Raw genomic sequence first — 12,789 nt, 5'->3', positions numbered from 1 at the left:
TGAAGTTGAAGACTGATTATTTCCAACTATCATTTTGTTTCATGGTGCAAGAAAAAGATGAACTTCCAACGTTTAGAAAAAATGTAAATCGTAATTCTGAAAACTATAAAGCAAATAGTCAATACTCAACCATCACCACTTTTAGGCTTTTTTTTAGTTCAATGTTAATTCCACCTGAATTTCAGCAATTTTAAAGTTGTTCTTTTGTTTTAATTTTCTTATGGGAAGTGGGTGTTGCTGGCAAGACCAGCTTTATTGTCCATCCCTAATTGGTCTTGAGGGGGCAGTGGAGAGTCACCTTCCTGAACTGCTGCAATCCATGTAGTGTAGGTACATCTGCAGCAAGTAAAGGAAGTGATATTTCCAAGTCAAGATGTTGTGCGACTTGGTGATGTTCCCATGTGTCCTTGTTCTCCTTGGTGGGAGAGGTTGCAGATCTGCAAGGTGCTACTGAATGAGCCTTAGAGAGTTGCTGCAGTACATCTTGTAAATGGTACAAACTGATATCTCTGTGCACTGGTTGGTGAAGGGAGTCAATGTGATGGCAGCAATGATTTGATATTAATCCACTAGAAACAGGCATTAAATAGATAACTTTCCATACAGTGAGGCTAGCAAGAAGCATTGCATACATTGAAAATGTGGATGTACAACACAATGGGTGGGATTTTCTGGTCATTTCCACTGACGGGGACCCCCAACTAGCGGAGACTGCAAACAACTGGAAACCAATGACAGGCCACCTTCACAAATAACACAAATTAAAACTGTTGGTATGCACTACTAACAAGTGAGACTTTCCCTTCTCCGCACAAATTTGGCAATGTATTCCAATAATGTGAACGCAATATAGCTTCAACTTATAAAGCCAGTGATCCTTTGCAGCGACACCCAGTTATGTCAATCAATGCATGACATGCAATGTACCTTAGCCTCGCTTACGAGCATGTTGTACCACAAAATAGAAGCCCAGCCATTGGGGAGCTGGCTAACATTGGATATCACCACCAACGGCAAAGATGTAATCTGCAGCAGTGGAGAGAAAAAAGTTTATTATGAAATGCATCATTCTATGATAAAGGAGGAGCCAGTTTTCCTCAAAAAGCTTAAATATCACTGCCCTGAATAGACACCATTTGACTTACAACATTAATGCTAGCAATTCAAATTTATTCTACTTCTATGTCATTCAAATCATACTTTAGTCTCCTACTCCATAGTAATTTGAAGCAAAACATCCCATGTTCTCAATTTTCCTCTAATTCATGTGTGATATCAAGGGCTGAGGTTTCATCTGCCACTACTCAGCAACCCCATGTTGGAAAACTGGAAGTGATGTGAGGTGAATTTATATTTCCTCACCAGCATGTTCCAAATTCAATTTTACCCATCATTGTTATTTCCACTCAAAGAGAATGCATTTTTGAAGGCTGCATTAATCATGCCCGTTAAGTTCACGTACCTTGGGGGAAGCGTGCTTTGGAGATAGGAACTCTCAGCCCATTTAAAGTTCTTGCCAACTTCACAATGTAATGGTGTTAGATTTAATTGTGTCTCAGAGCAGTGATTGATTATAGGCCTCTGTCCGTAAAAGATTGCATTAAATTGACTAGCATTGTATAAGAGTTCAATCGCATTAAAGTACTTTCTCCAGCAGATAAATTCATTTTCTGTATGGAGAATCAGTTATGAATGTACATTGGGGATACTGTGTGCTGAGTCTTCAGGCACACTCCAGAATGCATTAGGTACACAAGCAAAGAGCCATATGACACTGGCAAACTAGATTCACAACCAAACAGCCATATAACACTAACAAGTCTTGTGCTTTTCTTGATTTGTCCTTGTCTATGTTGAATGACTGTTTTCACATGATCTTCCGTCATGTCTCAAGAGCACTCATCCCAAGATTTACTTTTGAAAGAAACAAAAGTTGCAACGTTTCATGGGCACGGTGGCTAGCACTGCTGCCTCTCAGCGCCGGGGACCCGGGTTCAATTCTGGCCTCAGGTGACTTGTGTGTGGAGTTTGCACATTCTCCCTGAGTCTGCATGGGTTTTGTCCAGGCGCTCCTGTTTCCTCCCACACTTCAAAATTGTGCAGGTCAGGTTGATTGGCCATGATAAATTGCCCCTTAGTGTCAACGAAATTAGAAGGATAAATATGTGGGACCTGGGTGGCATTGTTGTCAGTATAGGTTCAATGGTAAATGACCTCCTTCTGCACTGTAGATTCTGTTTTTTTTTAGCATTTCAGTCAACTATTCAAAAATGCCTCAAAACTATCATTTACAAGTAGTCCAAGGCCCACTGAAGAAATCTACAATCCATTTAACATCTCGTCTCCTGACCAAATAGAATGAAAAATAAAAATTATGGATTTTGGCTTAAGTTCAGCTAAGTTGAATGACATTGTTTTCTCAAGAACACTCCCATCCCAAGATTTACTTTTTAAGGAAACACAAGTTACAGAATTGGATTTCAAATTGCTTTGAAATCAGGAATTTGCTTATAGAAGTGCTAGTTTTTTTTTGTCCTGAAAGCTTCTCACCTCAAGATCAATTATCACATTTTGATGACAGAACTGAGTCTCAAAGCTGATGGAATGAAGTTCCTCAGTCACAATAAGTGGTCCCTGTTAAGGCAGATTGGAAGAAGTTAGTTTTGCTAATGATTTAAAAACAGAATACAAACAGTTCAAACAAAATAATATCAAGGAGTATATTAAGGGCAGAGGGTGAAGCAAGGACAAGGAAACCAGCAGGAATTGAAACAATGGGTAAATGGGAATTGGTGTTTTGAAGAAGCTGGATATTTCCAGGGTGACGTGTGGGAAGTGGCCGTGAACAATGTTACTTTTGGAAGTATCCACAACATAACACTTACTTCTGTTGTTCGGCTTCCTGCATTTTTCTGTTCCTTCAGTTGCTGCAATTAGAAACAAACCATGATAAAGTTGATATAGAAAGGAAGGATAGACTATGAATCTAGGCTAGCGCTAAATATAAAAAAGGATAGTAAGAGTTTTTATAAATATATAAAGAGGATGAGGCTGGCTAGGGTGAATTTTGGACCCTAGAGGATGAGAAGGGGGATTTAGTGGTGGGGGAATGAGGAAATGGCTGAGGCCTTGAATAAGTTTTTTGCTTCGGTCTTCACGGAGGAGGACGCGAATAGTTTGCCGGGTGTTAACGATGGAAAGATGGTAGGAGTTGAGGGCCTGAATGCGATCACTGTCACTAGAGAAGCTCGACAGACTAGCGGGACTGATGGTAGACAAGTCCCCAGGACCGGATGTAATGCATCCCACGGTTCTGAATGAAATGGCAGAGGTGATAGTGGATGCCTTAGTGATTATTTTCCAAACCTCGCTGGATTCCGGGGAAGTGCCGCAAGATTGGAAAACGGCTAATGTTACACTGCTGTTTAAAAAGGGTAGCAGGCAAAAGGCAGGGAAATATAGGCCAGTTAGTTTAACGTCTGTTGTAGGAAAAATGCTTGAATCCGTCATCAAAGAGGAAATAGCGAGGCATCTTGAGAAGAATTGTTTGATAGAGCAGACGCAGCATGGATTCGTTAAGGGGAAGTCGCGTCTGACGAATTTATTAGAATTCTATGAGAATGTGTCTTGTGCGGTGGACGGAGGGGAACCGGTGGATGTGGTGTTTCTTGATTTTCAGAAGGCGTTTGATAAGATGCCACACAAGAGGTTGTTCCAGAAGGTTAGGGGGCATGGAGTTGGGAATAAGGTGTTAGCGTGGATAGGGGATTGGCTGTCAAATAGGAGGCAGAGAGTGGGTGTCAATGGGTGCTATTCGGATTGGCGGTTGGTGACTAGTGGAGTGCCCCAGGGATCGGTGCTGGGGCCTCAGCTATTTACCATTTGTATAGATGATCTGGAGGAGGGAGCTGAGTGTAAGGTGTCGAAATTTGCTGATGACACAAAGGTAAGTGGAACAGCAAATTGTGCGGAGGGTGTAGAAAGTCTGCAGAGGGATCTGGATAGCTGAGCGAGTGGGCAAGGACCTGGCAGATGGAATACAAATGTTGGCAAGTGTGAGGTTATCCACTTTAAAAAGTCTGACAACACCAGGTTTTAGTCCAACCGATTTATTTGATAGTAAACGCACAAGCTTTCGGGTTAGTCCCATCATCAGGTGAACCTCTCCATTCACCTGACGAAGGGACTAACCCGAAAGCTTGTGCGTTTACTATCAAATAAATCGGTTGGACTAAAACCTGGTGTTGTCAGACTTTTTACTGTGTTTACCCCAGTCCAACGCCGGCACATCCACATCGTTATCCACTTTGGCAGGAATAATAGTAGGAAGGACTATTACTTACAGGGCGAAAAGCTGCAGCATGCTACGGTGCAGAGGGACCTGGGGGTCCTTGTGCATGAGTTGTAAAAACCCAGCCTACACGTGCAGCAGGTGGTCAGGAAGGCAAATGGGATGCTGGCCTTAATAGCGAGGGGGATTGAATATAAAAGTAGGGAGGTCTTGCTGCAATGGTACAGGGCACTGGTGAGGCCGCAGCTGGAGTAGTGTGTGTAGTTTTGGTCGCTGCACTTGTGCAAGGATATTTTGGCCTTGGAGGGAGTGCAGAGGAGGTTCACTAGGTTGATACTGGAGTTGAGGGGGTTGAGCAAAGAAGAGAGGCTGAATAGACTGGGCTCGTACTTGTTAGAGTTTAGAAGGATGAGGGGGGATCTTATTGAGACGTATAAGATGATGAAAGGGATGGATAGGGTAGAGGTGGAGAGGCTCTTCCCGCTCAGAAAGGACAGCAGGACTAGAGGGCACAGCCTCAAGATAAGGGGGGCAGTTTAGAACAGAGTTGAGGAGGAACTTCACTCAAAGGGTGGTGAATCTCTGGAATTCTCTGCCCATTGAAGTGGTGGAGGCTACCTTGCTAAATATATTTAAGACGCGGGTAGATAGGTTTTTGGTAGGCAAGGGAATTAAGGGTTATGGGGAGAAAGCGGGAAAGTGGAACTAGCCACTTCAGATCAGCCATGATCTTACTGAATGGCGGGGCAGGCTCGAAGGGCTAGATGGCCTACTCCTGCTCCTACTTCTTATGTTCTTATGATACATTAAAAATAAAATCATTCCATGTTTTAAAACATGGACTTTTCTGTAAATATTGTTAGTGAACTGAGCTTTGAACAATTTGAGTACAAGAGCTCTGTGGTGAATTCACTGATCCAAATCTTTGGTTTGCCTACCAGATGTCGGAATTCAGCAGCGAGGCTTCCATTTGTTGACTCCTCCATGTTCATCACTTTTGTATTAGTTCCCAGTATATTAAATTTTCTAAATCTACAAGGAAGTAAAGGAGAATACAAAACACATATGAAAACAAAAAAGACAAAACCACACAGGGGAAAATCAACATTGGAAATAAATGTCTATACTTACCCCTTTACAGAACATTTTTCAGTGACATCCCTAAAAAGAAATGACACTATTATTCTATTTTTAGTGCAGAAACCTTAAGATAACTGATTTAATGACAACATCCCAAAAGTCTTTTAAAAAAAAGGTAAATTAGGAAATATTCTAGTTCGATATTACTTTATCTTATTGTGCAACTAATGTGTATTTCAACTATTCATGTTGACTCATGGTCATCTCAGATATTGAATATTAGCTGATCTTTAAGTTTACATTAAATTACTACTTTCCCATATTAAGATGCCCCTTATAATTTGCAGCATAATATAAATGAAAATAAGTATGATACCACATACTTGTCAAATGATGCTTTTACACGCAATTGGTAATTCAGTTCTGGTAGCCTTACTAAAAGCCTGTAACAAAATTGGAAAAAGAAAATAAAGAGCTAGTTCTTCAAACAGATTAAACAAGCCCTGCTTATGTTAAAATACTTCCTTATCTAATCATTAGTAGCAATTCCAAATCTTACTGTTTACCACTTGCACTTTCAAAGTCCGTGGTAAAATGAATCATGAGGTAGTCACTTTGCTATCAAGTCTGACATTGCAAAAAGACAGGATCCCTAGAAACATAAGCAATTCACGACTCTACCTCTACTTCTTAACAACAAAGTGCATGCCCTCCAACCATAACTAGTGCTAAGAATGTCAAAGCACAAATTATGGACGAGTTATTGCAAATACTCCGCAGGCAGGCAACTATATTGCGATCAGGGACTTCAATATGTATGGGTAGGAGCCTGGGATGGTGCCTTGGGGAATTGAGAGATGGAGAAATGCAGCAACAAAGGATGTTTTTCCTCAGTCTATGCACCCACTGGAATAGGACAATCAACAGTTCCATCTTTAGATATAAGGCACAGTACAAAACTCTCGAATACCCCTAAAATCTAAATACTGGCATCAGACTGACTTTATCACCATCCAGCAGAGCAACACGAAGATGTTATGATCACCAGGGTTATGGGAGGAGTGGAGTGCTCTACAGACCACCCAAGATCAAATTTACTATCGCACTGACAACCAACATACACCAGACCCCTAGAGAGAAATTGGCATCAGCAGACAGCTGTGAACAAGTTAGGCTTCAGTAGAGCTGTCCTCCCAACATCATTTCACACAGGTTTTGTTCAAAGAAGCAAAGTTAACCTTCAACAGTTCTGGAAGCTGCCAATTGCGTCTTTGGAACACAGAAAATTAACTGATCGGTTCAATGAAAACAATTAAATTAAGGAAATCCTACAGGAGAAAATGCAGCATGACTGGGCAACAGATAAAGCCGGTGCTAAGAAACCATTCCAGGGAGTCTGCCGCATGTTGGTTGTCAGTGCGATAGTAAACTTGGTCTTGGAGTGGTCTATAAAGCACACCACTCCTTCAACATCTTCAAACTCTCTTTATAACAATCTGAGATCCCTATCTGCTTCAAGACGACGACCATCATCCTGGTACCCAAGAAAAACAAAGCAGTGTGCCTTAATGACTATCGCCAGAAAGCTCTGACATCCACCATTATGAAGTGCTTCAAAGAGCTAGTCATGGCATGAATCAATTCCAGCCTCCCGGACGACCCGGATCCACTACAGATTGCCTACCACCACAATAGGTCCACAGCAGACGCCATTCCCTGGCCCTGCACTCAATCCTGGAACACCTAGATAACAAGGACACCGATGTCCAGACTACAGCTCAGCCTTCAACACCATCATACCCACAGAACTCATCTTCAAACTCCGTGGTCTGGGCCTTGGTACCTCCCTCTGCGACTGGATCCTGAACTTCCTAATCCGCAGACCACAATTAGTAAGGATAGGCAACAACACCTCTTCCACAACCATCCTCAACACTGTTGCCCCTCAAGGCTGTGTTCTCAGTCCCCAATATACTCCTCATACACCAATGACTGTGTGGCCAAATTCCCCTCCAATTCGATTTTCACATTTGTTGACAACACAACTATACTGGGTCGGATCTCAAACACTGATGTGACAAACTACAAGAATGAGATAGAGAATCTTATGAACTGATGCCGCAACAATAATCTCTCCCTCAACATCAACAAAATGAAAGAGATTGTCATCAACTTCAGAAGCGTAAAGGAGAACATGCCGCTGTCTACATCAATGGGGACAAGTAGAAAGGGTCGAGAGATTCAAGATTTTAGGTGTCCAGATCACCAACAACCTGTACTGGTTCCCCCCATGCTGACACTATAGTTAAAGCCTCTACTTTCTCAGAAGGCTAAGGAAATCTGGCATGTCAGCTATGACTCTCATCAACTTTTACAGATCCACCATAGGAAGCATTCTTTCTGGTTGTAACACAGCTTGGTATGGCTCCTGCTCTCCCTAAGACTGCAAGGAACTACAAAAGGTCGTGAATGTAGCCCGATCCTTCACGCAAACCAGCCTCCCATCCATTGACTCTGTCTACACATCCTGCTATCTCGGCTCGGCAGCCAGCATAATTAAGGAGCTCACGCACCCTGGACATTCTCTTTTCCACCTTCTGTCAGGAAAAATATACAGAAGTCTGAGATTACGTACCAACTGACTCAAGAACAGCTTCTTTCCTGCTGCTGTCAGACTTTTGAATGGACTTACTTTGCATTAAGTTGATCTTTCTCTACACCCTAGCTATGACTGTAACACTACATTCTGCACTCTCGTTTCCTTTTCTATGTGTGGTATCCTTCGTCTGTATAGAAACAATACTTTTCACTGTCTATAAATACACGTGACAATAATAAATCAAATCAAAAATCAAATCGTCCCATAACCCTAGTGATCATAGCATCTTTTATGCACTCCACTCCTGCAACAGAAGCTGTGTAGAATGCAAGATGTTCCGTGGCCCAAACAAGCCTGCTGATTGGCATGATAAGAGGAATTTTTATATAAAGTCCTGAAGTCTCTGTACGTATGTCCCTCACACAGCTACTTATCCTCTCAGTACAGGTGAGTCTTTTCTAATGGACAGGACAGTTATCAAGGAGTGCTGGGCTGAGCACTTTCTTAACCACGCAAGCACCATAAAATGGGGTCTCTCTAGACAAGATTCCAGACCGGCCCAAATGTGAAAAGCTGGACAGCAAATCCTCTACTGTGGAAGTTGACAAAGCCCTAAAATCCCTCCAATCAGGGGAAGCTGAAGGCTCAGGATCCCAAGAGAAATTTACAAATCTTGGAGATCAGCTAGCCATTAAACTCACACAGTTATAATCACGGAATGTGGGATCAACAAACCATTCCTCAGGAATTCAAGAACATCACAATTGTTCACTTGTACAAATGAAAATGGCAAAAATGTGTGACAGCCACAGAGTAATTTTCTGCCTGTGATAGCTGGTCAGATTCTAGCAATACTTCTATGCAACAGGCTAGCATTAATACAGCAGAATACGTCCTTCTAGAAAATCAAACTGGGTTCAGCAAAGGCAGAGACATTTGCAACTAAACCTTTATCTTTTGGTAAATACTATGAAATGCCACAAATGGATGGGAATCTACTGTGCCTTTGTTGACTTGACAAAAGACTTTGACACAACAGATATTCCACCAACCACCACCAAATTCTGACTATTACCCACCAACTATAACAATGACACAACGCTGGAGGCTGCAGATAACTTCACCTACTGCCAGAAGTGTCTGCAATCATAGTGGGGAGCTAAATAGCATTGCCAGATCAAGCTCAGCATTGTCCATTTACACAAGAAACTGTGGAGAAAATGAGGTATTAAACTTAACAAAATTTGGTGTGTACAAAGCTGTTGTAATATCTACCTCTCTTGTATGCCTCTAACAGACAAAACTACCGACTTCAAACACATTAAGTTGCTGGCAGATTCAATGAGATACATTTGGATCATGAATATCGAAATGAGTGAACAAAGTGTCCAATGCTGAGGTACTTTAAATAGCAGAAATGTTTGGAACTGAAGCACTCAAAGCCCAGTTCTGATGAAGTGGTCATGTAAGTATATACAATTGATGATTAAATTCCTATGGATGTCACGTGTTCTCAACTTCAAACTTGGGAGACTTTGGAGATTACGATTCAAGCAGTTCTTGGAAGATGAAGACCAGGAAATGTGGCTATAGACTGGGATAAAAAGCACAACAGAGAACTACCAGGGGAGTGATCAATTAGTATTGTATATTTCATTGAACAGCAAAGATGACAGGCAAAGGACCAAAGGCAAGCTAGAAATATTGGGTGCACCAAACAAACAAAAACACCATTTATCCTTGCCCGCACTGTGGAAAATCATACAGGTCTGCAAAACAGGATCCACAGCCACACTAGAACGCACAACAATTTTTAGACACACAAGAAATGACCATCTTTGATAATAAAGGAAAACTGATGACAACGATGGCTTAAAACCACACTACCAAGGAACAGAGATTACAGGGGACAGTGTGGCCTCCATCACGATCAACAAACAAGGCTACAAATTCATTTTCACAATACAATGTGATGGCTGCAACATATTATTAAAGCACAGGCCTCACTGTGCACCTTAACAGCAGTTTGCTATTTAAAAGTTGTTAAAAGTCACATCAATAACACATCTGAAACATTTGCAGAGTGATCATTAAATGCTATAGGCAAAAATTATTCTTCTGAAGAGTCACACTTTTTAGCTCCACTCTACAGCTACTCCTGCCTGGTTAATACGTTCATTTCCTCAATACAGACTGTGGTCTTTAGCTCATTCTTGATAACAGCCATGAAGATACTAACATGTCACTGAACAAATGCAAGATGATGCATTTTTAAAGATCAAATTTTAGGTGTTAATTATACTGTAAGTGGCAGAACCCTTAGGAACATTAACATGCAGAACAACCTGGGCATGCAGGTCCACAGTTCCCTAAAAGTGGCCAAGGTGATTAAGAAAGCATATGGCATGCTTGCCTTCTTCAGCTGGGACACTGAATACAAGAATTGGGAAATCACGTTGCAGCTATATAAAACCTTGGTTCGGCCACATTTGGAGTACTGTGTGCAGTTTTGGTCACCACACTACCAGAAGGATATAGAAGCTTTGGAGAGAGTGCAAAGAAAGTTCATCAGGATGTTCTCGAGGGCGTAGGCTATGAGGAGGATTACCTAGATCGTTTTCACTGGAAAGATGGAGGCTAAGGGGAGACCTAATAGTGGCTAACAAAATAATGAAGGGCATAGACATAGAGAGGCTAGTCAGGAGAGTTTTTCCTAGGTGCAAGTGTCAATTATAAGGGGGCATAGGCTCAAGGTAAGAGGGGGAAAGTTTAAGGGAGATGTGAAGGAGAAGTTTTTCTTGTGCAGAGTGGTGAGTGGAACATGCTGCCAGAGGAGGTGGTGGAGGCAGGCACACCAGCAACATTTAAAATGGATGGGTACATAAATAGAAGGGAATAGAAGCATATGTACCAAATAAGGGCAGAAGGTTTTGTTTGAGTTTAGTTGGGGCATCATGATCGGCACAGGCTTGGAGGGCCAAAGATCCTGTACCTGTGTTGTACTTTTCTTTATTCTTTGTAAATCTACTGATGGTCAAACATTAAAAAATATCACTGACCTTAACTTCACAGTAAACTGCACGCCAGTCTTTAGGACCATCGGTCTCTGTGGGTGAGTTGGCATACAAGGCTGTCGCTCTACCACAAAGGAACTAAAGTAAGGAGTGGAATACAAATACATGCAATTAATGTAAATACACATTTCGCAAATAACATTCTTTTAAAATGGCAATATACTTCAAACTGTTACAATAAAAGTTAATGAGCAAATGATCCATAAAGGAACATCTAAAATGCACAGGAAGAATATTACACACTGGTTAGCGTACTAATCAGTGAAAGTGTTGGCAGAATTGAAAATGCCTCAAACTAGAGGATATAACAAATTTACTTCCAGTTTTTCGTTGTGTTCAGATATTGGGAAAGTCTATGGGAGCACTTGTTTAATGCAAGAACATTGTATTTCTACAAAATCTCGGCAAACAGTAATGGATACGTTTTCTTTTGTCTTGGTACGGTCACAGTTAAACAACCTGCCAAAAGTCATTGTCTAAACAGAGTTGATGAATACCACCAATACTAGCAAAAGATCAGTAAGGACACACTGGTCTTTGCCAGTGTGAAATGGGCTCACAGCAAATCAGCAACCCGAATTACACCAGACCCAGTTTTCCTTTCTGTTGTGTAGCAAAGGGAAGTTGGTTTCGTTATCTTAAAAGCTCGAGGGAATTTGGATGAAGTGTTTGAAAAAGTCATTTTTACTCAAGCTTTCACTGAAATTGTTACCTTTTAATAAGGATGCAAAACAAATTGTTGTTCCTTTCCTCCAAAAATTGTTTATTTTGTGTAATGGGGTCCCCTTCATATGAATATTTCTGTTCCAGCTCTTCCAGTTTTTTTAACTGTTGCCGAACCTGCTGCAAACTTTCAGCCAGCAAAGTGAACCTGAAAACACAATCATGAATAAACTATTAGCAGGGATAAAATCAACTGTCCATTCTCTGTCAAAGACATGCAACCAGATGTCAGGACTTGGAATATCAAGTGATCAAACCTCCAGGAATGCCTCCCACAAGTGTTGGCAGCCATACTCCAGTGGAATGCATCGATAAGCTTCTAATATCCCCTAACCACCTTCTAGCACCAAACAGTAGAATCCATAGCACTGACGGAGGGGAATCAAGTTAGCTTCTTCCACCCCACCAACAACAACCTTACAGCAACTACTACATCCTGTGCAAGCTACCAACATGGATTCAAATTAAGTACATCTCACCCTCAACTGGAAAAGAACCCTAGGGTTGTAATCAACTGGAGGCCCAACAAACAAAATGAAATGAAATCACACTCTGGCAGACTGCAGAATTAAGCACGATCCCAGATGAGGGCAGAGACATGGAATACTGCAGGTGATGCAGCCCATCTAGGATGTTTACAGTACAAACAAGGATCATTTTAAAAATAAGGACACCCAAACTAAGTCCTACTGGTTTCCTTCATTTCTAAGCTTGGATGTGCCTCAATCTGATGGAAAACATGAGCATTTTGCATAACAGATTAGGTGTTACTTTGGAATTAAAACATTTTATTGCAGGTAGGATGGAAAATGGTTCAAATAAGCCATTTAATAGCACCCAGTAGTGCCTGGAAAGGGAACAGAATGGAGAGGAGAGATGGGAAGATAAGGTGATTTTCCAGTTGGTTCTATGACACAAGAGTTAAAGATTTGTTAGCTGCCCTTTAATTAATACCCCTTTATTGCCATATTATTGTTTTATGTAATCAAAGCTTCAGCTGCCATGACACCCAAATAACTTGC

The 12,789-nt window shown here is 41.4% G+C and overlaps 1 protein-coding gene across 1 annotated transcript in view; it reads right to left on the bottom strand.

Annotated features, from left to right (window-relative positions):
• LOC145350009 (signal transducer and activator of transcription 1-alpha/beta-like) overlaps positions 1–12,789 on the bottom strand; it is a 43,902-nt gene that overhangs the window by 14,978 nt on the left and 16,135 nt on the right. The window contains exons 9-16 of the mRNA XM_080198812.1: positions 11,757–11,915; positions 11,030–11,122; positions 5,755–5,814; positions 5,423–5,452; positions 5,230–5,323; positions 2,886–2,927; positions 2,551–2,634; positions 928–1,026 (exon numbers count right to left, since the gene is read on the bottom strand). Of these exons, the coding sequence (XP_080054938.1) occupies positions 928–1,026; positions 2,551–2,634; positions 2,886–2,927; positions 5,230–5,323; positions 5,423–5,452; positions 5,755–5,814; positions 11,030–11,122; positions 11,757–11,915 (661 nt within the window). The remainder of the gene's footprint in view (positions 1–927; positions 1,027–2,550; positions 2,635–2,885; positions 2,928–5,229; positions 5,324–5,422; positions 5,453–5,754; positions 5,815–11,029; positions 11,123–11,756; positions 11,916–12,789) is intronic.

This window comes from Carcharhinus amblyrhynchos, chromosome 11 (genome assembly GCF_965287045.1).
Source record: "Carcharhinus amblyrhynchos chromosome 11, sCarAmb.v2.hapA, whole genome shotgun sequence".
NCBI classification, from domain to species: Eukaryota; Metazoa; Chordata; class Chondrichthyes; order Carcharhiniformes; family Carcharhinidae; genus Carcharhinus; species Carcharhinus amblyrhynchos.
Note: the sequence above shows the minus strand (reverse complement) of the source record. Positions and strands in the feature narration are given on the sequence as shown.